This window comes from Mus caroli, unplaced genomic scaffold (genome assembly GCF_978045245.1).
Source record: "Mus caroli unplaced genomic scaffold, Mus_caroli_1 scaffold_6, whole genome shotgun sequence".
NCBI lineage: Eukaryota > Metazoa > Chordata > Mammalia > Rodentia > Muridae > Mus > Mus caroli.
In genome coordinates, this window is record NW_028227261.1 from 3,768,172 (window position 1) to 3,794,958 (window position 26,787).

Genomic DNA, 26,787 nt, shown 5'->3' on the forward strand with positions numbered 1-26,787 from the left:
TAGTGCCCCTCTGGGAGGGGTGAAAGCCAGGTTCCAGCGTCTCAGACTGTCACTGGCTCTACAGGCCACACCACTGGGAGAATGTGGCATTTTAAGTCTGAGCAGCAGGGTACAGGATCACTAACCAGGCAGGAAGCCACCAGACTGGCAGCCAGACCTGGAAATCAGCTAGTAAAGCATGCTGCATGCGGGGCAGAGAAGGGCTGGGGGTGTGGGGGTGTTGGGAGGTACCAGATACCTCCAGCCCCGGCATGCAAGCAGAGTCCTTTCGGAGGCCCAAACTCCCTGAGCCCTTCTTCTGGAATTCCTAAGAGATCACCTTGAGCCTGGACTTACCCCTGGGCCCACAGGAGAGTCCTGTATTGCAGCAAGATCCCGGGCAGCTAGTGCTGGTGTGCCTGGGGTCGGGGAACAAAAGGGCTGTCAGCCTCGGCCTGGCCCAGAGACCAGATGCCAGTCCAGTTGGGCCCACTGTCTTTTTACCTCATCCTTAACAGGACTGGAAGCAGCTGCTCCCTTCCCTCCCCACAACCCCGTTCTGACCCCTCACCCCTCGCCCTGACCCCTCACCCCTTGCTCTGACCTTGCCCAGGTCTACCTACTTCCTTCTGCAGCGAGCAGCCTTGCTAAGTGTGGTCCCTGACACTAGCCCTCTCTGACACACTGCCGCACTACTGAAGGCTTTCGGCCACTCACACCCACTGCCCTGGGAGTGCCCAGCTCTGTGGTATGCCTAGCACAACAGTGCGGAGGCTGGGGCTTGGCTCTCAGTCCCAATCCAACCTACCAAGCCTAGCCAGGCCCCCAGGCCCCTCATTCATGGTGCAGATGCACCTTTGGGAAGTCTACTCAGAAGTCAAAGCCAGCCCTCCACCAAGCTCCTCGGAGCAGGGGGCTGACAGCAGCTGTGACCCTTCAGAGGCCAGTGCAGGATCCAGTACCCAAGGGATCCTCTGCAGAATGACAAGCTCCTCCAGGGAGCTTGGGTGACGAGGGGCCACCTGCACCCCCTGTCCTGTAGCTGCATAGCAGTGAGGCCAGGGCTGAGGCTGAGGCTGGTGTGTGCAGGTTCTCACAGCCATGTCATCTTGCAACCACGTCAAGCATGCCTCCAGCTCCACGGTCACACCATCTATAGATATGGGGCAGCCTCAAGGAGACCCCAGTCTGTCAGACAGGGAGGGCCTCCTCTGCCTGACCCCCAGAGACCACGGTGTGGCCCGACAGCTGTCCCTAAGGTCACAGCTGCCATCTCCAGCTCCATGTCCAGTCCTTGCCTGGATCCACAGTCCCCAGGGATGGCACAATGGACACTTCTAGAGGACCTCATCCCAGAGTACACTTGATTTCCAGAAAAATTGTACCCTCTCCCTAGGGCCTTGTCCAACACTCACAGGACCAACAAGAGACACCAGGAACTCATAAAGCCTTCTCTTCCTCCCCTGGGGCCCTTGTTGCCCAAGTCTCCACTTGACCCACAAATGTCAAGAATGAATCTCTCACACTTCCCAAGGTCCCCTGGGGCTAAACAGCCTGGTGACCCTGGCTCTGTACCACCTGTGTGGAGAATGCCTGGCAGCCTCCTACTTCACTCTGGGTAGCAACAAAGCAAAAACCATGCCAGCATACTCGCCATTGAGGAGACACCCAGAGCACACTGCTCAAGCCTGCACGGCATCGGCCATCACTGCCCGGCCTCTGGCTGCTTTCCAGAGGGCCCCTTAGGAGATGCTGCATCTGGCCCCAGGCCTCACAAGGGTCTGGTTGAGGCCTTGAGAGGCCTCACTGTGGGGACAAGATGGCAGGGAGTTCCAGGAGCAGAAGTGGGAACCAGCCCAAAAGGACTTCGGCCTCAGGTAACCCAACTGCCCGGCCTGGCTGGTACAGCTCTCGATAAGGCTCGTGGTACAGCCCCAGCCGCCACCTGGGACATGTGTGCTCGCCCACCCCCTCTCTCCTAACATGTCAACCTGCAGGGTTCCCAGTGACCCAGACACTCCTGTCCGAGGAGGCTGTTGTGTGGGAGCCAGAAGGAAGATGGTCTCGGCTCTCTGGAGGCAAGTTGAGTGTTCCCCCCCAGCCGCCCACCACGGGGAGCCAGGCCAGGTCCCCAGAACACCCTCTGCAGCTCTCTCCTTTACCTAAAACAGCCCCAAGATGAAGCAGAAAAACTCTACTCTGTTCCGCCCTAATGGGGGACTTGGGAAACTCTGCAGGCTGATTTCAGTGAAGAGGGAAAATTGCAGGAGATGGCTCCATTATCCTTAGCTGAGAGAAGCCAGCACTTAGGCTCCGGCCTGGGCATCCTCCGGGCGAGGGAAAGCTGGGGGCAGCGTTACCCGGGCCCATTACTGCTTCTCCCCCACAGGCTCAAATTTGGGTATTGTATGGAATGTTTCTTCAGGTAATTCTTTATATTGTGACTTACCATGCAATTTTACCTTCTGAGAGAGTTAAAACAGCCTTTGAGAGGCTCTGGCAGCCCTCTTATGACACCTGCTGTGAGCCTAGGTTGGGAGGGCCCAACCCACACCCGAGAGAAACGCAGGTTGGGAAGAAATACATGGGACCCCGAGAGGCTCATTTTCCAGTCTTTCTCTCTTAGAGGTTGTTCATCCCTCCTTGCGGTGCACCATGGCCCCACAGGAAGGGTGTGTCTGATGGGAAGACCCCCTTCTGCTATAGCGCACAACTGGGAGGAAAACCCCGGATAACACATGGACCCCAGGACAACGGATCTGTGTGCCCATGTCTGCCTTGCAGGATGTCCAAGTGCACACTACACGTCCCTGAACCGATACAACCAGGACCTTGTACAGCAAGGAACCCCTGGGGCAAAGAGGTTGCTGGAGCGCCCAGCTTGTCAGGGCAGCATGCTGGGCTTACAGTAAGAAGAGCTGGTGACCGAACACACGGCACAATTCTATGCCATGCACTGAGGGGCGAGGAAGGGGAGCCACGGTGCATGGCTGGCTGGCCTGCTGCAGGCTCATTGCTCCCTGAATGGAGTGGCCTGCAGGGCACAACCCCACCACTGCGCCCACCTGCTACTGTGAGTTCCCATGTGACCACCGAATGTATAAGGCTTTAATTATAGCTAGGTGCTACTTGTCAGATCCTCCACGGTGGCCCTGCCACAGCTACAAGGTCCTTTGGCAGAAGTAATGACAGCAATCAGCACAGCCTGCTCACAGCCTGCTCCACAGCCTGCTCGCGCGGCTCCACAGGTGGCCGGCAGCTGCTGACTGCCGCTGCTTCTCCACAGAATGCGCCCTCCAACGCTGGCCTCCATTCCTGGGGCTGAGGTAGCATTTGGCTGAGCCTGGACCTCTGGGTTTGAGCAGTGGCCTTGTCCACAGAGGGGAACGTGCGGACTCAGAGACCATGGTTTTTCTCGAGTCAAAGGATCCTGGGAAGGCAGTGCAGCTCAGTTGCACGCAAGCTTGCAGAGTTCAGAGGGAAGAGACAAGGGGTCTCCAGACACCAGCAGAGGCTGCTGCTCAAATGCCAGGAACTAGGAAAACGGCTCCCTGGCCTGCCTCAGCAGGCTCCATGGCCCGCTGAGAACCGTCTAACTGTCTTGACATCTATGCTCTCTGCCACGCTCCACGCGCCAAGAACTGCTGTCAGCAAACTGTCCACTGCCCACCCCAGCTCTCTGTCAGTTTGGCATCGAGAAGCCACAATGTCCTCCTCGTGTCTAAGCGAGGGTCCCCGAAGGCCAGGCAGGAGCCCACGTTCTGACCCCAATCTGAGCTGTCACAGGTCCCTTAGGGTCACTCTAAGATCCAAGGCCAGTGTGTCCCCTGCCTTCTGTGCATCCTATAGAGAGGGGCTGCAGTGTGGCCCTAAGGTGAGACTTTCTCTGGGACACAGTGAGCTGCTTCCCTCCAGCCCTGGGCAGCCCTCAGCATATTGTGGCCTGACCATGCATGTTGGACACTGTCACAAACAAGACAGAGGCACGGTCTCCATCCATGATCATAGCTGGCTGGCCTCCCTCCCAGCGACAGTGAGTGTGCAAGATGCTTTCCTGCTCCGCACGGTGCCCGCCAGAGGACGGGGACTGCGGCACGAGGCAGTGTCTCCCGACAACCTCTGACATCCACCGTCACCTTCTTGATGTACAGCGACTCGGGAGAGTGGGACCTGGACCCATCACATACCTCGGGAGTCACGGAGTGGCCATTTGTCCGTGCCGTGTGACAGTGAGCAGACAGGACAGGCAGTGACCTTTCCCACCTTCTACTTTCTCAGCCCTCTGGTTCACGGGTCCCATTTATCATGTGCTTGTACTTATGAAAGGGCCACAGAAAGATGCCAAGGCAGAGAACTAACTAACAAGGGCCAGGACCTCCACCACTGTCCCAGGACTGGTTGGCACTGGGGTCCTCAGGAGCACAGAACCTGCAGAGGCCGGGCATGTTCTTTCTGGGAAGGAGGATGGGTTAGGTTACCATGGCATCTTCCTGCTGATGGCCTTGGCAGCTTGGGGCTCCCCAACCCCATGCATGAGCTCCCTTCCTGAGAGGGCTGCACAGGATTCGCTGGGAAGCAGCCGGCACATGGGGTGAGAGGTGAAGGGGTGTGGGCAGAGGAAAGCACTTGGCTCACTGAATGCCCAGACCACAGCCACTTGTGGTCGACCACAAGACAGGAGAGCAAAGGCCCTGAAGGAGCAAGAAAGGAGAGGGCATGAAGCAGTTGCCTGGCAACAAGCCTCAGCTCGGGAAGGGTAGAGGCAGAGATGGCGACAGTGTGGCCCATCACAGAGAGGGAGAGGAAGAAAAGGCCTGGGCCCTAATGAGACCATCACTAAACCTAAAGAAGGGTAGCAAAAGATGTTCCCTCTCAACAGACCATGAGGATAAAGGATAAGTCAGGACTAATGGGTTCCAGGTGCTGGGGACGCACAAGGCACACCCATGTGAAAGGCCTTTATTCCTCACTCTGTGCGGCTAAGCCACCAGTCCTTCCTGAGGCTCAGATCACAAGGATGGGAAAATGGCACACTAAGAGATAAAGGGAGAACTTGGTGATGGGGCAGGTGTGGGCCTCTACCTGACTGAACTCAGGCCATGACCCTCAGGGGATGGAGAAGCCAGGTGACCTGCCTGGGGCCCTGAAAGGTCAAGCTCAGCTCTGTTTGCTGACAGGGACCACGCTCTCCATACCCAGCCCAGCCCTCCACAGCAAATGCACTGAAGATTCTACTGCTGTGTCCAACGTGGCCAAAAGCATCCCCCCTACACACACACACACACACACACACACACTTCTGTGGGGCGACCAGACTCCCCTGACACATGGATGCCCATCTGCCAGAGGAGCCCCACAGCACAGTGGCAGCTGCCGGGATGTAAGCACAGGTGTCCTGGGGCACACGGCAGCGGATATCTGCGATGACCCCTGTTACCGGAGTGCTTTCAGATCCTCTGAGCAAACAATCCAAAATGCTGTCGCCACTGTAACACTCAAAAGCAAAATATGGGTCAAGGAAACACCAAGATAAATCAAAAGTGCGGCCTGTGCGCCCTCTAGTGGTTTGGAGCTTGCTCTCTCACGGTCGGTGATGAACAGACCTCGCTCTCTGTCAGCTTTATAGGAAAAATAAAAAGGATGATTCACAAGGGGAAGCCAGAATACCTCACTTAAGGTGACAGACATTGGGGTCTACAAAGTTCCCCTCGCAGGTTAGACGCTTGTGGATATTTCAGTCTTTTACTGGGGTCTTGGGAGGCAATGACTTTTAAGCCTGGAGCAAGGCGGAAAAGCCACTGAGACATGTACAGCTATGCTACTGCACTACAGAGCCATTCCGGATGTCCACAAGAACCAAAACAGATGCCTCTCTGCAGACAGACAGTGAATCTTTCAGTAAAGAACTAAGAGTGTGCGCAGGACCACCCTGCTTCTTCAGGACTCCAATTGCTGCTCATGTGTCCCAGAGGAAAACACCCCCAGCCGGCTCACGTGGGAGAGCTCTGAGCTGAAAGGAGGCACTCAGGGAGGCTGGGCTAGTGGGCTCTGACTTCCTGCTGCCCCCCAGCCCACTTGGTCTTTACCAGTTAGCCCCTCCATAGCCACATCCACAGGGGCTGCTGAAGGGCGGGCCGGGGGCTGATAGCTACTATACGTCTCAAGCAGGGGGAAAGCAGGGGCAGCCGGAGGAAGCTGGGGCAGACTGAGGTGCCATGTGGCCCCTGCAGAGAGGGAAGCTGGGCGGAGCAGAGAGGGTGGGAACTCATATGAACAACACCTTCCACTTGTTCTCCCTGAGACTCGACCTTCTGAGCACTTTCCCATGGTGAGCCACCCTGCACCCCTCACCCCACACCCAGAGTGTGTGTGTGTGTGACCCTGTCTCCAGCCCCCTGTCCCCAGCAACACCCTCATCCCTACTGCACTCTGTCCCTGGCTCCTTTCATCATAATGTTCGTAAATACAGGTGACACAGCAAGATCACCACCTCCACACTCTCCTGGGACAAAGTGACACAGGCTCTGTTGGAATTCCTAAATCCAAGGATTATCCTGGAGGGCCTGGGCTCAGAGCTCAGAGAAACTTCTGGCAAAAAGCCAGCTCTGGAGAAAACAGAGCTGACAGGAAGGGAGAGAGCACAGGAGAACAGATGGGAGGATGGACCAGGTCTCAGAGACACTGAGTTCTGGGATCTTGCAATGCTGCCTCTGGTCTTTCTATTACATCAGCCAATGAGATTTTATCTTTCTATCACATCAGCCAATGAGATTCCTTCTTTGTCTTTCTTTCATTTATTTGGAAAACAAATCGGCTTATTTATCCATTCCCTTAGCTGGGCAAGGAGAGGGTGTTTTTTTTTTTTAAATGCTTGACTGCTGGAAAAAGTCACAGGGCTGCAGAGATGTCTCCTTGGTTAAGAGCACTTGTTGCTCAAGCATGAAGATCTGAGTTTAAATTCCAGCACCCATGAGAAGAAGCCAGGCAGAGCTGCGTGCCTGCATCCCAGGGCTGTGGGGGATGGAGACAGCTTGCCGGGTCACACTGGCCACCAGAGTCCCTCCAGGTCCAGAGAGAGAGATTCTGTATCAAGGGAAGAATCCAGCAGAGTCCTGCAGCAGGGACCTGACTCTCTCTGGCTAAACACACACGTTTCCTTGTGCTGAGAATTGGATTTAGGGCTGCCACTAAGCCACATTCCCAGCACAATCTAAAATTGGGGGGTGGGGAGCAGTGGAGAGATGGCTCAGCAGCTAAGAGCCCGTATTGCTCTTGCAGAGGACCCATGTCATTTCCCAGTTCCTAACTGCCTTAACTCCAGCTCTAGGCAACTCAACATGTTCTGCTGGCGACTACTGGCAGTGAACGGACATACTTAAAAATAAAAATAAAATGTAAAATAAATTACAGTCAAGAAGAGCCAGGGCAAGCTGGGCGTGGTGGCACATGCCTTTAATCCCAGCACTCGGGAGGCAGAGGCAGGCGGATTTGTGAGTTCGAGGCCAGCCTGGTCTACAGAGTGAGTTCCAGGACAGCCAGGGCTACACAGAGAAACCCTGTCTCGAAAAATAAAAAAAAAAAAAAAAAAAAAAAAAAGAGCCAGGGACTCTGTACGTGGTGGCACACACCTTGAATTCCAGCACTTGGGAAGCAGAAGTAGGTGCATCTCTGTGAGTTTGAGGCTAACCTGGTCTACAAAGCAAGTTCCAGGGCTATACAGAGAAACCCTGTCTCAGGAAAAAAAAATCTAAAGACAGCAGGAGCCATTCTGGGCTCCGTGTGCTGTGAAGGTGACGAGGGTAAGTGGCTGGGGTCCATGTGCGTCTAGCTGTATATCACTTCTGACTTCTTATGTCATCTGAGTCACCTCCATTTTCCTACAGTTTCTAAAGCTTTATTCTTTAATCCATCTGGAGTGGAGTGTGTGTGTGTGTGTGTGTGTGTGTGTGTGAGAGAGAGAGAGAGAGAGAGAGAGAGAGAGAGAGAGAGAGAGAGATTTTGCAACATTTATTTGAGTGACATGAAGCTAGGACTGGCTTTTGCGTTTTCTGTAGAAGCAAGTGTGCAGCACCATCTACTGGCTGGTCGCCCTGACTCCCTGTGGACAGCACCAGGACTAACTGCTCCTGGCCCCTGAGACAGCCATATCCTAACCCACAGAGGCTACTGGTGAGGTGCCAATGGCTGCTGGTCCAGACCATGAAGCATCATTGCCAGAATGTCCAGGGAGGAGGGAGGAGCGGGGAGGGAGAGGGGGGAGGGGGAAATGGGAGGGGGCAAGCAGCTACCAGATATTAGGGAAAGGAGAGATGGTTCTCCGGCAGCCTGTGAAAGGCTTGCAGGCCTACTGCGTCCACTGTGGAAGCGTGGCTTCCAGAGCAGCAGGATAGAGTGCACTGTTTTAAATCCCCAAGTGTGTGTCAAGTTGTTGCAGTAGAAAGGGGAAACGCGGGTTCCCTACTTCCTATCCATACCACAATATCCCCATGGATGCCATGCTGTTCTTGGGCCTGTCACTTTATGGGTAAATCTGTAAACCAATATATCAAGGCTTCCAAATTACCTTGGCTATCCTTTACTGGATTTTTTTAAAATGTAAAAATTAGCATATGCCTTAAAAAAATTAAATAAACACTGTGTGAGTACAATACACTCTAGGCAGAAATCTCAAGATCAGACAAGCTGCACAGGAAATGACTCCAGTAGCCTGGGGGGGGGGGGTCTGCAGTCCCTGGACCAATAGCAAGAGAAGGGGCTAGAGAGAAACCTGGGAGAGGCAACAAGGACTTCTCCAGGCGGACCTATCCTCCCACTTGAAGAGAGGCAAGAGAAAACAAGAGAAGAGCAGAGGGGAGGACTGTGGGAAGGAGGGAGAGGGGACGATGACTGGAGACACTGAGCATTAGCCAACAAGGGCAGAGGTCCTGAGTGGCCACCAAATGCTGCCTATCCAGGAAGTTACAGGCGAGAAAGGGAAGAAATACAGTCAGCATGAGACCTGATAAGGCAGAGCCAAGAGTGCAGAACACCAAGCTGGTGTTCAGGGGACAGAGCAACGACCCAGTGAGGAACACGGCTCTGGAAGGCAGGGCGCCGTCCGTCCACCTCCAGCACGGGACCCAGCAGAAGCTGACAGACACAGCAGGGAAGCCCATCAGAGAGAAATGGAGTCAGTGGGGTTCACAAGCCAACTTCAAGTCTCATTTGGGGAGCAAAGGCCAAGCTTGGGAGGGGTCTGGTCATCTGGGTGGGAAGTCAGTCCTTTCAGATCAAGTCACCCAATACAGCTGAAGACAAAAGATCAAACTGTCCTCGGAGCCTTAGAGCACATGTTAGACTCACAGTCTACACAACAAGAGAGGATTCTGGGTATCCGTAATCCAGCCAGAGCTCATCAGACAAGCAAAGAGGAGGAAACACTGCCAAGTCCCCACAAAAAGCAGTGGGTCAGAGTTGTACAGGTTATGAGAGGCAGGCAGGAACGAAGTCACGGGGATGGGATGAGTCCCGTTACACCTCTGGCCACACACGGGACGGTGGGCACCATTAACCATTGTGCTTTTTATTTCTAAACGTTATGAAAACATCAAGAGAAGGAATTCCCGGTATTAGCACAGAGATGGCGATGCCCACTGCCCTGATCCCATGAGGGCTCGATACAGACACACTTGGAAAGTCACACCCCATCCCGTGCTGCAGTTGTGTATCTAGGAGACAAACTGGAGAGAAAAACGACCAAGAATTCCAGTTTAGCCAACAAGAGCGTTAAAGTCTATAAAGCTGTATTGCACATAAAGTAAGGATTTGTTCTGGAGCGACTCTGACAAAGTGCACGCCAGCCCCCACCCCGAGCCCCAAGGGATCCTGCAGACTTTTTGGCAGCACCCCAAGCACAAGGGATGTTGCACACCAGACTCCATTATATATAAGATGGGTCTGTTGATGTACAGGAAGAACCCTAAACAGGTCTGCTGGGCACAACTCAAACAACTAGGAACTTCAACTGCTCTACAGAGAAGGGGGCCTTCGCCATGCCTGATCACCAAATGGTTAGGCTTTTGGGACCTACTTCCAGGCATTTCAGAAAATCCCACTGACCAGGAAAACAGAGGTCTGCATACCTAGCTGTAGGTCAAAAGGGTCAGCAGGCTGCTGGTCTATCAACGAGAAAACTACGTTTAGGAGAACCAGGCTCTGCAAATCAGAACCTCAAAATGCAGAGCATCCTATGCCGGGACTTGTGGACAAAACTGGGATGGAAACTGCCCAGATTATCAGAGGCTGGAGGGCATGGGGGGTGCGGTGCTAGGAAGGGGCAGCATGTCCTCCATCACCATTTGTCATCCCCTGCTGTTGCGCAGCGAGAGGAACCATGGGAGCACAGCAGGAGAGTGGGAGCACAGCTGGATGGTGGGAGCACAGCAGGAGTGAGGGGAGCACAGCTGGAGGGTGGGAGCACAGTGGGAGAAGGGGAGCACGACGGGAGGGTAGGAGCACAGCTGGATGGTGGGAGCACAGCAGGAGTGAGGGGAGCACAGCTGGAGGGTGGGAGCACAATGGGAGAAGGGGAGCACGACGGGAGGGTAGGAGCACAGCTGGATGGTGGGAGCACAGCAGGAGTGAGGGGAGCACAGCTGGATGGTGGGAGCACAGCAGGAAGGAAGGGAGCACAGCTGGAGGAGGAAACAACAGTGCGGTGCTCCATGGGTTCACGGGCTGCTCATCCCCCAACTGCCCATCTGGATCAGTCATGAAGAGCAAGACCACCTGTGTCCAGGGCCCCTACCACCTTCCGTAAGCAGGAGGCAGCTCGCAGCCCACCTGTGGGCCTTGCTGTGCCGCCTTCCCTCCCACCCTGGCTTCACCACAGGCCTGGGTCACACAGAAGACGCTGGGCCATTCAAGCTCAGTGACAGTAACAGTTCTTCAACTCACACACCTGTGACCTCACAGGCAAGGCTGGTCCCTGTTGGGGGGCGCTGGCTGGCTGGAGGGGCATCCCCAAATCACACATTGAAAGCCACAGATGCCTCAACGTGAATCAGGATGCCCAGGCGACCATGAGACAGCACTTCCAGCAGGCCTGTGATTCCCAGGCCCCGTGTGGGCAGGATGCCCCTGGGAACTGCCCAGGATGAAGCCAACAGACACACACTGGCTTGAGGAGGGAGCTGTTAGGAATCTGAACCACTGTGTGGCTGGAGGCTGGGTGACAAACAGCCAGACCACACACTGTCATCATCTTAAGGAAAACCAATAGAGAAACTTGGCATTTAACCTGCAGGGCTAGGGAGGGAGGATGCAAGCTGTGAGTGGGACTCACCTGAAGGGGATGCCGGCATCTTCCGGAAGGAACGACGCCCCGCCCTGGGGCCGTTGGCATGCTCTGTGGGGCTGTCTGAGCTCAGAGAGAACTGGAACTGGATGGTTCCGGACTCCACCTGCTTTACCTGCGATTGACCATGGGAGATGGACAATGGCGTCCCTCGCCGGCACTTCCAGCAGAGACCCACCAGCACAAGTGCTGGCCCTATGGCCCAGGCCCCCCTCAAGAAACGTTTCAACCAGACAGCAAACATTCTGGAAGTCACATGTTCTTTGATCATAAACAAGTAATTTTCTGAGAAGAAAATTAGTTGTGTCATTAAAATCCCAGGAGGGTATATTATCAGGGAATGACATTTACCCAAGCAGAAGTAGAGTTAAGGTATTTAATAAGCCATAATGTGTATGTTTTTAATTAGCATGTAATATTGACTTACTTGCATGACTACAGTCCTATGGGTTTTAACCCATCCCTCGGCTGGTCCAAGCAGCCACTGACTGCTTCTCCAGTACTAGGCTGGTCTCCTTGAGTGTCATGTAAATCACGTGACACAACCGCACGGGCTTGAGAGAAGCACGCTCACTCTCTCTCTCTCTCTCTCTCTCTCTCTCTCTCTCTCTCTCTCTCTCTCTCTCTCTCTCTCTCGGTCACTCACTCTCCACAATTCTTATAGGGTTACCCACACTATGGAACACATAACAGTCCAAGGCTTTCATGACTCAATCATGTGCTAACACACGGGCGTGGCCATCCGTCCATTCACTGGGAACACCTGGGTGGTTGCCAGTCTGGACACAGAGCTGCCTCAAACAGCGGTGGACAGATTGCTGTGTGCTCAGGTCCTCATTTCTCTGGGAAGCAGTTGCGAGGCCGTAACTCTGTAGACACTGTGTTTTGTAAAAATATAAATATTCAGAGGTATGGGGGCTCAGCCGTTAAAAGCACTGGCTGCTCTTGCAGAGGACCCGGGTCCAGTTCCCAGCACCCACATGGTGGCTCACAACCACCTGTAATTCCAGTTCCTAGGGATCCTGCGCCCTCTTCTGGCCTCCTTGTCACTGCATGCTCATGGTTCATGGAAATATATTCAGGCAAAACACTCATACATAAAAAATAAAAATAACGAAACCTCTAAGACTTTTCTTAGCTGGGATCCCCTCTGCTTCGAGGCCTATTTTGGCTCGGATAAACATGCGGGAAGTTTTTTAGTCAGTGTTTGCATGGAACTCCCCTATTCCTTTATTCTCAAAGCTGCATCGTTGCATCCAAGCCATGGCCTCACAGACCACGTGAGGGAGACCCGGTTTCCAGCCCCGTTTCTGTGCTATGTAGAAGTCTCTTACTTCACAGGGCTGAGACATGATTTACACTGCTTGCTCTTTCTTGGGTTTTGTTCATATTTCCTCTGTCTTCTTTAGGGTCATTCCATTTTATCTGCCTGTCTGCTGGGTTTAAGCTGTTACAGTTTGGATCTGAAATGGTTCCCAGAGGCTCATGTTCAGAGCTATCCGAAAGCCTATGGACCTTTTATGGGTGGGGCCCGGCTGGCTATTGGAAATGGGCCACTGGGAGCCAACTCTGAAGATCAGATCCACCTGTAACTGTGGCCGGTTCCTTCTGCCTCCAGTGCTCCCAAGGGAGAAGTCCGGACTAAATGCTCCACCTCCACTTGCCTCTCCTCCCTTGTTAATGCCTGGAATTTTGGTCACAACAAAATTAATTGTAATTCATATGGTATCTGATTGCTTAATGACTTCTCAAAGTTTTAAATATAAATTCTACCAGGGTGCTGATACACACTTGTCACCCAGCACTGAGGAGGCTAAGAGGAGGGTCATCGCCAGTCTGAGGCCAGTGCGGGTTACACAGTGAGACCCTTTCTGGAATTAACTAAATTAATTCAACAGAAAACACTTAGCAACTTCTAGGTCAGGTCAGCAATGGCAGCTCGTTACCCCTGTGGAAGGACTGCAGACTCTCCCAGGCTCCCCTGGCTCCTGGCATTCATTACATTGTCTCATACAGAATCTAACTGCCTTGAAGACCTCACCAGATACAATGTAACTTCTGCCTAGACCTCCGGCGAAGCCTACTCAGCCCTCACTTCCGCTGTTCTTCATTCCCATCTTCCATGCCTCCTTCTCTAGAGCAGCAGTTCCTAACATGTAGATTAGCACCCCTTTTGTTCTCCTGGGTTGCCTAAGACCATTGCATATTTATACTATATATTTATATTAAGACCATATCATATTTATACTATGATACATAATAGTAGCAAAACTACAGTTATGAAGTAGCAGTGAAAATAAATGTATGGCTAGAGGTCACTACCGAATGAGCAACTGTATTAAAGAGTCGCAGTTCTGGGAAGGTTGAGAACCACTGCTCATGAGAAACACCACACTGCTCTCGAAGTCCCTTCCTTCAGTTCCCTGGGGAAGGCAACACCTGTGCTTCTGGTGACTCTTGAGGGGTACAGAATTCTGGGCTCCAAGAGCTTCCCACTGGCCCTCACTGGGCAGAGCAACCTGCAACATCTACACCAGCACTTCTCTGTAGGCAGGGAGCCAGCTTTCTATTTCTGTTCTCTACCCTGTCTTTGCTTTTATTTTTCAGTGATTCACAGTGTCTGGCTGAGTTTACTTCCCTTTTATCTCTGGGCTTTGCTGAACTTCCAGATATCTGGATTTGTGTCTCTTGCCAAGAGTTTCCTATCACCATAGCCTTAGAGCTGTTTCCTGCACTGGGCACTCTACCGCCTGACCCGGTGCTGGGTTCAGGTGCTGCCCCAATGTTCAGCACGGTAGCTTGGCTGCTGTTGCCAACAACACCTAAAACTCTGGTGGTCCTGGTTCAACACCTAAAACACTGGTCTGATGTGAGGGATGATAAACTCCAGCCACCCATCCAGCTGTGGATTTTAACTTGCTCCTTTTTAATTCTAACATCTCTGTCTGGATCTTCTCCGCACCCTCCCTCTCTTCACGACAGTGTTAGCACCTATGTGTGTTTACATTTTCACTGTTTTAAGTATTTTAAGACCCTTGATAACCAACCTTTGAACAATCTTAGTGTTGGTGTCAGATAACTGGTACGTTACCAAGTGGGCTGCTGGAACACAAGTTCATTTGGATTATACTGCCCTCATTTTAAAAGATTACACGTTATGTGTCTGTGGCTACTTTGCAGTCCATGAATGAAGAACGTTGGCACTGTGTATCAGCAGAAATCAGCCCCCTGGGATCAGGCCCTAGCTTGAGACCACAGTTTCTGTGGGCCCTGGTGTCCACATGAGTGCCCGTCTCGAAGCTTACACAGCGTCCACCAGATCCCCTGCCTACAGTCTTCCAGAGCAGTCCTGGGACTAGACAGAGTCTACCACACACATAGCTCAGGTCTCAAATGCCCTGGCCTGCTGTTTAAGGTCAGCTCCACACCCATGCAGCTTGGGATAAACCTGGAATTTTTGTAAGCAGGTTGCTTACAAGCCCCTCCCTTGTGAGCGCTGCCCAGTTCCCCAGGAGCCTTCAACTCTCTGACCAGGCCTGCTGTGTGCATCCTACCTAAGGCCTGGTGCTTTGTAAAGAGGACAGGACCGTGAGAATAGGTAATGTCCCCATCCATCAGCTCAGGAGCGCAGATGTCTACAGCTGATAAACTAATAGCACAGGAAAGGTACTGTTTCAACATCAAAGGTAACAACTGTAGCTCACAGCTAGGAACCGGAAGTACCGGCTTCTGCAGATGGAAATCCTTTTAAAGAATTATTCATACAAAGGAAAAAGACAAGGAAAGGACAAGAGCTAGGGCGGAAACCTGGCCATGAGATGGAACTCTGCTTCATAGCAAACAATGAAATACCAGCGGACAACATGCGCTCTGAAACACAACACGCTGCCCTGAGACAATGTAGCTTCTCCAGGATTGCTACTTCCCTTGACTGACAGCGGCCATTTCCGCTCAGCTTCCTGTTCAAAAGGCAGTCACTAAATAAGGAAGGGCTGCAGAGCTGGCTGGGAGAGAGGACAGGTAAGGCACACCTCCACAATGCTTTCCCAGTGCAGGAGCGGAGACAGAGCTGGCCAGCACAGCACACTGCTGTCATCTGTGCTGTCTGCTCAGGATGCTGGTCCTCAACCACAGGCACTTTGGGCCCAAAAAGTCTTCAGCAAGGTCTGAAGGTGGATGCTGGCTGCCGCAACTGGGGATGCTACTGACATCTAGTGGCAAATGAGGGGGATGCAGCCAAAAAGACTCTAAAGCGAATGGACCCAGCAAAAAAAAAAAAAAAAAAGTTACTCCTCAGAATTGTCTGCATCTCTGGGATTGAGAAATGCAACTCCATGTTCTCCATGGGAAATGGAAATTTTTAATATGTGTGTCACAGAGCAGGTCAAATTTTCAAAATGCTTGTGCCTGGTATAGTTTGCACTCTCAAAAAGGGAAGGCGATGAATTGGCAAGGCCAGCTGTAAATGTGACAGACATTTATACCAGACAGACACAGAGATACAGACAGACAGACAGACAGACAGACAGACAGACAGACAGACAGACAGAGACGGGGAGAGGGGGAGAGGGAGAGACAGAACAGAGAGGAAAAAAGACAGAGAAAAATAGAGATAGACAGCCATACACAGACACAGAGAGAGTAAGACAGAGATACAGACACAGAGAGAAACAAAGAGATAAACAGAGAGAGAGAGAGACAGACATAGAGATATAGACACACAAGAGTGTCAGAGATTAAACACACAGAAAAAGACAGACACACAGAGAGTAAGAGAGAGAAACAGAGAAACAGACAGAGACACAAACAGAGTAACAGAGAGACAGAAAGACATAACCATACAGAGACAAACAGGAGAGGAGGGGAGAAAGGAAGAGAGAGAAAAGAGGGAGGGGAAGGGGAGAAAGAGGGGAAAGGTAAGGGCTTTGAGATTTCTGATGGTGATTCCATAATCAGGGCTCAAACCAGACCATATGGAAACGCAGCAAAATATGGTCCCATAATGAGAGACATTGCTCATAACAAGAAACTGCACCATCAGCTGTGCCCCGATGCAGGCCCCAAAGCATCCGGCAAATCGTAAATAACAACACTGGAAATAACAGCTGTCGCTAGAGTCAGCACAGACGTGACACCGTGAGGTGGCAGGTACGGCCCCTCTCCCTGAGAAAGAGGAAATGGGTGGTAAGGGCTCTGTGCATGGCTGAGACCTGCACATGACAGGCACCACAGGGGGGGGCAGGGCAAGGGGGCCCTGCCACACCCTGGAAGGAGGGCAAGGATGGACCTCAGACAGGGTTCTGAGCCAACCGCAGTTCCACACCTGTCTGTGGTGTCCTGGGTCACCTGAGCAAGGCAGCCAGGGTGATACGCCATCCTGGAGCCTCTCCTGGCCTCTCTTGCTTTCCAGGCTGGAGCTCAGAGAATGCCGCAGCGAAGCAGCTCTGTCGGTCTGAGAGTCTGCTGGGGACCTGTGCTCTCTATGCTGCGGCAAGGTCCATGGTGGGAATACGCTGAGGGTGGGGGGAGACAATGCCCAGCTGGGGGCTGAAGCCAAATCCCTGGCAAATTCTCACTAAAGCCACACGCAGTCCTCCTCTGAGGCACCAAACATGAGCACAAGGAGCATGCCGAGGAGCAGCCCCCCACAAACACGCACCCTGGCCAGCAAGGCATCCAGAGGAGGAGGAGGTGGTAAGGAGGATATTAGCAGACCCAGGAGGAAACTGGCCTAACCAGGACTCAGCACGCACCAAGGGCACATTCAGGACACAGAAAAGGCTGGCTTGTGGAATACTGAAAGCACGCTAGTCACTGTGGAGCTTTAAACTAAATAAACTTGGACCAGGTGGGCAAAGTGCTTCTATGTAAGTGCAAAGGCCTGAGTTCAGTCCTAGGAGCCCACAGGAAGTGAGGTGTGGTAGCACAGGCGGCAACCTAAGCACTGGGGGAGGAGGGAGACAGGCGGAGCCCAGGGTGGCCAATCAGCAAGCTCCAAGTTCAGGGAGTCTGTGTCCAAACATTGGCTTGGAGGATACAGGAAAAACTCTGCTGCCGCTGCGTGCACTCTCATGGTAACTACACCCACACATCACACACGCATGCACACACACGTTTGCACACGTGCGCACACACACCCACTCACCCACGCACGCACGAATGAACTTGCTACAAGCATCTGAGAACCACACCTATGAAGTGCTTACCTCCTCGGAGCTCATGCTAGCTGAAGGCACCTTATAGACCAGACAGCGTGAGGGGTTGTGCTGAACCCCACCCTGAAGAGGCAGCGTCACCTTTCCTGGGCCCGCTTCCAGATCGGGGTTCCAAACAGCCCATCGGACCATGTGCATGCACGCCACGCTGGATATTGAGGTGGGCGAGCTGGCCTGGAACGGGAACAAATCACGGCCATGTGAGACAGCGCCATGGCCACCTGATGTGAGACAGCTCCACAGCCACCCGACAGGGCATATATGTCACCACATATAACCATTCCAGGAGCTCAGAGCAGCAAGGGGCCAGGGCCACCTGTTCCACCCACGGGAGCAGAGGCAGGAGGACAGCCTTTCCTGACACCCACCAGTCTCATGACCTCATCAGTTTCCTATGGCTCATGGCAGCAGGGGCCGCTCTAACACCCTACTCCTCAGGGACCTCTCTGACAATCTGTTAACCCTCAGACACGTGCCAACTTCTCCTCAAATGCATCAAAAAAACTAGAGTTGCACCTGAGAAGCTCTGCAAAATATTGGAATGAGTGCATGTGTGAGTGCATACGAGTATATGTGTGTAAATGTGAGGGAGATGTACATGTATATATGTGTGTGAGCATGTATATGCATATATGTGCATGTATCTGTGTGTGTGTTTACGTGCATGAGCACATAGGTGTGTGTATATGAGGGGTGGAGGTGCATGATCAATTTAGGGTTACCAGCATACATCTTCATCAAAGTCTGAGAAGCTGCGCGCATGCGTGCGTGGGTGTCACCCTGATGTCACCCAGACTCTCATGGAGTCTGGAGAGCAATCTGCTGTTTCATGGGTGAGTCCTCCCACCTTCTCAGTGAGCGGCCAGATCAACAGGCCGAGGCCGGAGGAAACCCTGGGCTCGCAGCCGCCTGTCATCTGCACAAAGTCGCCTCTACAAATTCAGAGGTGGAGCTGGGCTCAGCGATGTACCCTGAACTTGTCCCTTTCGTCCTCTTAAGTAGGATTACAGCTGAGTCCCAGGTCTCTGTGGAGCACAGAAATGCCGCTCGCTCGGCCCATCATGGCGACTGCTCTGATTGGAAGCCCTGACTGGCAGATCTTAGAGCTGCCTGGGAAGGTAAAGACCCCTGAGGTTCATGGAAAACTGTCAGACCACAACAAGGTGGCCTGTGTAGTACTGCTGACCCAGAACTCCAGTCTGGAAGGCAGGGGAGGGACCAGCCTGCTTCTCACTGCCCCAAAGCAACACCCCCATGGCGTTAGGAGGCGAGGGAGTTTGAGCAGCATAATACTGTCCCCTCCTAACAGTCTTCATGGGAAGCTGAGCAGTCGGATGCACAGGTTAAGGAACACACGGCCCTAGGCAGCAGGCTTGGTTGCCCAGGTGCAGTCAAGGGTCCCTGAAGGCACAGGCACAGGCAGCAGCACAACCTCAGAGAGGGGGACACAAACACAGGTGACCTGGAAGAGGGGTCTGGCATACAGGACAGCACACACTTCAGCAAGAGCCAGTAAGGGCGGCAGGGCACTGGCCCTGAATTAGGTCCCAACAGACGCTGCTCACATGACTAGAAACAAGGTATGGCCAGGTCACTGTCACTGCCGGACATGAGTACACCAGGACGCCAGGTGGATGCCACACATTCACAAGAACGTCTCTGCTCGACCAAACCACAGCCAAGTTCAAGGGCCAACCAATTGGGAAACCACAACGTCACCTGGGCTTTGTTCCCTCAATGAAATTCTGCCTGTTGTGTGCTCTTTATATCCGTGAGAGAAAACCCCAAACCAGCAGTCCTGATTGCTGTCTTGCTATGCATCCGGGCTTCAAACCCCATAGACCAGCAGGGCATGCTGGGCCTTCCCCACAGCCAGATGGTAGGTCTTGGGTACTGCCATGCTCCTATTCCTGTAGGTGCTAATGGAGTTTGGGTCCCTGGTCATTGGGTGGAAAAAAACCCAAAGTATAAGCAAAGAATCAAGAAAGTGGGAGCCTTTAGCATCAGACTACACCACACAGGGATCTGCCTGTTCCCACCCTGCCCCAGCCCCTGCCCTGCCCTGCCCCAGCTGCCTCTGCCCTGCCCCTGCCTGGGTACAGTTCTGCTCTTCATGGGCAGAACAGATCTTAGAAGACGGTGTGTCACTGCAGGGTCTCAGTCAGCACTGGTGATGGACCCACTCCTCTCAAAGTGCGATCACTACACTGAGATCTACCGTACTCGCCAATAAAACACCCCACACTCAGTAGCGGCTGGGCAGCTTCTGTAAACAGCCGCTCACGGTGGCGGGATTAAAAATAAAACAGAAATCCAAGTGTCCCTGAGATTGGTGCGACGCCTTCTGGCTTCGTTTCTCAAGTTAGGCGATCCTGACTTCTAATTTTCCAGTTTCACGGTTCTCTGTGGCTGTTTAGTCCTTGATCAAAATAAATCTCTTCTGTGTGGAGTAGCTGTCGGTCAGATAAACATCCACTTTTGCTTTTGTCTGTAACAGCTTTAACAGAGAGAGATGATGTACGAGCTACCGATCACTTCTGAGACCCAACAGGGTAACTGGGAGTTGGTGGCAGTCCAACTCCACCCACCCACCCACCCGCGTCCTACAGCCAGCCCAGAGGCTCCTGCTTCAGGACCCTTCCCCAGAATGGACTGCTCTCAAGAAAAGGGCCAAGCACAAGCACAGAGAAAGAGCAGCCACTCAGGAGGCTTCTGCTACCCAGGGTTTTTACAATTAGGATTAGAAACACTTAGCTGACACCACCATGCACCAAGCAGTCCCAGCCTCTCAGGAGTCAGAGGCAGGAGGACTCCTAGAGGCAAGGAGTTCAGGGACAGCCCTTGGGGACAGAGGACAACCCCATCTCCAAGGTAAAAAATCAAAAGGATTACCAACTTTATAATTCTTTATCCTGCCAATCAGAATTTATACATCCTCAAAAGAAAAAGAAAAATGTTCAAACGCCTGTGAAGCCAATAGTTTTCATTTAGACTTTTCACTACAATGAATGATGGGAAAAGCCAAAGGAGCACAGAGGTCGGCACAGATGGGTCACAAGCCACCGCAGGAGCACAGGTGGGCTGGTGGGAGCCTGTGAGACCAGGTCACCAGACAGGCAGATGAATGGTAAAGTTGAGTAAGCTCAAACCCCAGGAATCTCAGGTTTGAGAACAGCACGAGTGGAGCTCTGGACCGTGTAACCACGACACCCCACAGAGGACCATGGGCACTGGGTCACATGGCCTAAACACCTGGAGTTCTCCATGCTAACGAGGCACTTAGATAGCTCCACCCCCACCCCAGCATTCAGCCAATGAGCTTCCCTTCCTGAGCACTCCTTGCTGAAAAGATATTTAATCCTGGGATCACTGGAATAAAGTGTATGCATCCTCATCCGCCATCAGATAAAGCAGTCTGAACAAGCAAGGGCTGTCGCTTCACCAAGGATCTCTGAAATCCCCAGGAGAAGGAAGGCCTTCTCTCTTCCAGCCCCTCCCTACTCACTCAGAATCAGACTGGGTTCCACCTGTCCAGGGCTCTGCCTTCCCCTTCCTTTCTGCCTAATGTGTGGATGCCCTGAGGGGAGGGAATTCACGACAGCGCGCGAGCACGAGCGCGCACGCACGCGCACACACACACACACACACACACACAAGCTTGCAACTCCTGGCGGCACTCAGGTACACGGGAGACTGGGAACCACAGCATCCATCCCCCAGGAAAACACAGACTGTGGGCTTAGTCCCCATTAGGGACTTTGCCCTGCCTTCTCTTGGTGGCATGGCCAGCAGCGCCCCTGGCACCCCGGTGGGGAAGCGGGGTGCGGTTTGACAATGGGTCGGGAACCAGGTTTTCTTGTGGGACTAAAGTGTCAGCAAAGCCATGAACAGGATCTGTCACTGACCTCTGGAGATGTTCCAGCCCAGGGTCCCGGTGGCGGGCAGGCTGAGTGGTGGTTCACAGACCTGTACCATCCTGTGTCCCGGGGCATGGGGTACGTGCAGATGTGACTGGCATTAGGACGCAAGCTCATCCCGGGGTAGCCAAGCTAGTTGGAAGCTGATGGTAGGAGCAGGAAAGCAATCTGGGTGGGGCCAGAGACAGACGGGCAGGGACTGGGACAGCAATGTGCCCATGAAGCAGAGGATTCAGGGGTGTGGACAAAGCCAAGGACAAGACTGCAAGAGCAAGGACCGGCCTCTTGCAGAGGAACGCGCCTGCGGAACCTTGCTGTGCCCAGTGAATCTGGCTGAACCTGTGGCTTCCAAAGATGTGAAAGGAAATTCGGCTGCTTGAAGACACCAGCCTCGGGGCCTTACACAGTTTGTCTCTGGTGGCCATCCTCAGATTGGCATGAAGAAAGACAGGCCTCTTGTTCCTCCGGGAGCTTTATCTCCTCAGATGTTTGCTGAGGACTCTTTCCTGCTGCCTGGACCACTGTGCCATACCTCTGAGCTGGGACAGTGGCATTCTGCTGGGGGGGGGGGGCACCCACACTTACTCACACTTGGTACCACGGAGTCGACTTCCAGAGACAAGCGTGACAAGCCCAGAGGGACAGAAGCCTGGAATCATGAGACTACATCAGGCCCCTGGCTGAACAGTCTACAAAGACAAACTGCCACGGTGGGTTGTCTCTGAATGCTCCCGACATCACACCAATCACGGAGGAGGAGACCAAAAAGCAAAGGGGGCAGGGGGGGCACACTGGGAGAAAACTCCGTCAGTACAATGCTTGCTAAGTTTGATCTCTAGAACCAATGTTTAAAGAAGAAGAGGAAGAGGAGGAAGAGGAGGAAGAGGAGGAGGAACGGCCACCAGGCATGGTAGCCCATGCTTGTAATCCTAGCTCTAAAGAGGTAAGACTCGGGCATCCCTGGGGCTTGCTGGATGGCCAGCCCCAGACCTTTGGAGTTCCTGCCACCCTGCACACACTCACATACACACACACACACACAGAGTGGTAGCTAGCACCAGAGGAATGACGAAGCATCCTCTGCACACAAAGCAGACTGACTTAAGGGGCCATCATCCCTCTGAGGGAGGAGTCAGTAAAGCATGGAGCACTGGGAAGGCCACCGCTCGCTCGGACCCTAGCCAGGACCCTGAGCAATCCAGCACATGGCAGGAGGGGAAGGCTCTGACCTTTTGCACTCTAACCCAGAGCCCACAGGTAAGCAGGCAAATGTGAGACCCAGATGGTGCTCAGGGCCCACTGATCACCCACCCAGTAGAAAACAAAGGGTCTCAGACACCCTGAGTCCAGGGAGAGCCTCGGAAGATGTGTTCTCTGTGACTCCTCGAGTTCTGGGCCACTGAGGCAACCTCACAAGGCTAGAACCCACAGTAACGGGTCCTGGAAACAGGTGGAGGGAGCATGAACCAATGCCCCTTCTTCCTGCCAGCCCTCCAGCAGAGGGTCCCCAGCCAGGCTGCATCAATTACACGCTGTGACCTAGTGCAAATGAGAGGCGCGGTGAACTTGGCAGCGACTGCCGGCTAATTCCCCTCACACATATTCACAGTGGCAAAGGCGGCCTGCGAACCCATAATTAAAGTCATCTGCTCTCCCATGTATGACCCGGTGATGGGCTGTCACTTAAGCTCGCAGTGGTCATTTATTACACGGTATTTTCAGCTCATTCAACTAAGCACGGCAGTTATTTTTAGTCATAGACACGAAAGAAAGTTCCACAGCCTGGAACAACACTCCTGATTGGACGGGGCTAGCAAAAAAAAAAAAAAAAAAAAAAGTCAGCTCCCTTCTGTCCACCTGTCAGGAGCTGAGAAAAGCAAAGAGGTTGGCTGTCCTGGGCTGCAGGTGTTTCTGTGGCGTGGACAGGTAGGGGCCACCACCCTCGAAGCCTGAGTTCGATCCAGCAGCTGCAGACACCCGGATACCAGCAGCTACAGACTCCCAGATACCAGCAGCATGAGCAGCACTGGGTCCCAGCTTCTGCTTTCCCTGGTGAGCCTGTCCTGCCTGCTCCTGCTCCCAGAAGTGAAGCGGGAGAGAAGAGGGCAAGGCAGAAGAGGAGGCCAGAGAATGAGCAGAGAAACACACTCACAGGAACACACCTGGGACAGGCTGTGGGCAGAAGAGCTGTGCGTAAACAGCTGAGGAAGATCATAACGGGGATGTTTGATTTGAAACCTGATGCTCTGCGTTTGCAACACAACCATGCAACCTCGACATCACCATGATGTCACCGCAGAGCCTGGCACCTACTGCTCCACCCCACTCCTCCCAACTCGGAGTCTAATTTAGGAGAAGGTCCACAGGGTGGAAGGAAGCTGCAGAGAGGAGCTGGTCAGCTGTTGCAGTTAATGACTACCCACATGCACTTCAGTTAGACGAGAGACAACACTGCACGCAGGTCAACCACATGGAAAACAAAATGCCCAGGAGTAGCCGGGCGGGAGGGGGGGGCGCACACCTTTAATCCCAGCACTCGGGAGGCAGAGGCAGGTGGATTTCTGAGTTCAATGCCAGCCTGGTCTACAAAGTGAGTTCTAGGACAGCCAGGGCTACACAGAGAAACCCTGTCTCAAACAAACAAACAAACAAACAAACAAAAAATTTTCAAAAAATAAAAAATGCCTGGGAGTAAACCTAGTAGGTACTGTCCAAAATCCACATCTGTAACAACAGACAATAAATAAAGGATACACAAGCAGGCCTGAGGAGGTGCCTGCTGCATGGGCCAGGCGGCAAGGGTCTGGGGCCCCAGAACCCCCTGCGTAATCAGGGAGCAAGCTGGCCAGCTGGCTCTGTTGGTAAACTGTATTGCTGGCTAGTTTCATGTCAACTTGACACAAGCTGGAGTCATCTGAGAGGAGGGAGCCTCAGCTGAGAAAATACCTCCACAAGACTGGGCTGTAGGCAAGCCACTGACGTGAGGCCACCCTGGGCTTTTGTTTCTGGGGTTTTCTGGGTTCTATAAGAAAGCAGGCTGAACAACCACAAGAAGCAAGCCGGTAGGTAAGCAGCACCCCTCCACGGCCTCTGCATCAGCTCCTGCCTCCTGGTTTGAGTTCCTGTCCTGACCTCCTTCCATGAAGAACAGTGACATGAAAGTGTGAACTAAACGAACCCTTTTTGTCCCCAAGCTTCTCTTGGTCACGGTGCTTCATCGCAGCAATGGTAACACTGCTTTGGACAGTGAGTTCCAGGCTCACTTGAGAAACCTTGCTCAGAGTGGAGAAGGCTCTAGACTCCAACCTCAGGCTCATGCCCACACACGGGCACGCACATGCAAGTATACACACACACACACACACACACACACACACACACAAGCACTCCACACACACATAAAAACAATTTTACTACAATGTTTGGCATGATGTGTTTGCATAGCCGAGGGGGCAGGGCCACAGGTTCTTGGTCACCTGACTGGCTCCCAGGGGAGAGGGACTCTCTAGGGAAGCAGGGTTCAGAAAAGTTGTACTGGGACTTGGGGGATTGGTGGGGGGGCTCAGATGAATGTACTATGTAAAGGCACACACATTCGGAGCAGCAAGTGACAGAGAAGCAAGTTGCTTTCAGGTGGGTCCCTGAAGCGAGTAGACCTTCAGCTACTGCCAAGCAGAAAATCAAAGAGAGTTCTTCTAAAACCAGAAGGACCTCTGGAGCAATCCCTGGCGACGAATCTCAAGAAACCCGAGTTCTGTGTTTAGCAAAGATTCAGACTCAGCAGAGCAGAGGGAGCCACGAGCAGGCAGACAGCTCTGGCCCCTTGGGCTCCATCTGGCCTGGGTGGAGGTCATTCCCCTGCTCTCTGAAGAAAGTCCTAAGCTCTCAGGCTGAGAGTGAGCAGGAGCCATCCCCAGGACAGACAGACAGACACAAAGCCACTGCTGGCAGTGGGAGGCCAGAGGCAGAGGCTCAACCACGAACCCAAACAGGCCCCGGTTAAGTTGTGGATGCTTAACTACAGTTCTCAACGTGATTGAATTCAGAAGCACACAGGGCAGACAGTCAGACGGTGCAGTCATGAAGGCACCTGTGGCCAACTCTGGTGAGCTGACTCGGATCCCCAGGACCTACACTGTGAAAGGAGAGAACTCCCAAAGCTGCTCTGTGTGCGCGCACACAATCACAAATAAAATCAAGAAGAAGAAGGTAGCTATGCCCTGAGGCACACTTTTCCAAATGGACTAAGGGAGAGATGAAGGCACCTGTCCTGAACATGGGTCGTAACCCATGCCCATGGGTTGGGGGTCAGTCTGGATGAAAGGGGGACAGGCAGGCATGGTGACGGGAGTCCATCCCTCTGCCTCCTGGTCAACCAACAGGAGCAAGCAGCCTCCCGCTCCTGAAGCCATGCCTGCAAGTCACAGCCATCACCGTGCCCTCCCCACTGCGATGAGGACCCACAAAGAGGGAGTTCAAAAGTCAGCCCTTCCTCCCGGGCGTGGTGGAGCACACCTTTAACCCTAACATCCCAATCCTTTCATCAGGCAAGAGTAACTAATACAAAGTCCGCAGCCGCCCCAGTGCCACAAAGATCACTCGGGGACCAGGACGGTGCTGCCAAGGACCAGCACCACACACATGGTGAGTGCTCACACCTCTGTTAAACCAACTTTTATTGTTCGAAGAATATCGATAAATGCATAAATAACAAGTCAGAACAGCTTCTTAGTGACCTGGGGAGGGGTTATCTTGTCAGGTGACATCCTCCAAGCAGTGTGTGCATACACACACACACACACACACATACACTCAAACTATGTGCATGCAAAAATGTTTGTAGATGAAATCAAACTATGCCTGTGGCTTGCCTCTGAGTAATTAATTCCTCACAGGTTTGGCAGAGGCAGAGATGAAGGAAACCGCCCATCAGGATGTCAGATGGGGAGCCTACACGGGGTGCGGCTTACCACCTGGCTTGCCTTTCCTATGCTCAAGATTCCCAACATGCAAGGTGCCTTGTGAGAGGAAAGCAAAGGAGGCAAGGAGTCAGCATTCTGGAAGAGTGGCCAAAGATGGTGCTTCCAAAGGCAACAGGGCAGGGGAGGGGGAAGGGGAGGGGGAGGGGAGGGGGAGGGGAGGGGTTACTGCACTGCTTTCTGGGTGTGGTATGCCCCTTCTTGACCATTAGAGCCTTAGACAAGGCTATGCAGCAGGTAGGTCTCATGTAGCCCAGGCTAGCCATAAACTTGCTATACAGCTGAGGACAGCCCTGCCCACCTGATCCTTCTGCCTCCACCTCTAAGAGCGAAGGTGGCACCGGACAAGACTCCTGCTGCCT

General features: G+C 53.1%; 1 protein-coding gene across 2 annotated transcripts in view; it reads right to left on the minus strand.

Annotated features, from left to right (window-relative positions):
- Positions 1-26,787, minus strand: part of Nphp4 (nephrocystin 4) — an 85,032-nt gene that overhangs the window by 26,023 nt on the left and 32,222 nt on the right. For both annotated transcript variants that reach the window (XM_021159368.3, XM_029476427.2), the window contains exons 10-12: positions 17,521-17,703; positions 11,303-11,429; positions 337-398 (exon numbers count right to left, since the gene is read on the minus strand). In XM_021159368.3, the coding sequence (XP_021015027.1) occupies positions 337-398; positions 11,303-11,429; positions 17,521-17,703 (372 nt within the window). The remainder of the gene's footprint in view (positions 1-336; positions 399-11,302; positions 11,430-17,520; positions 17,704-26,787) is intronic.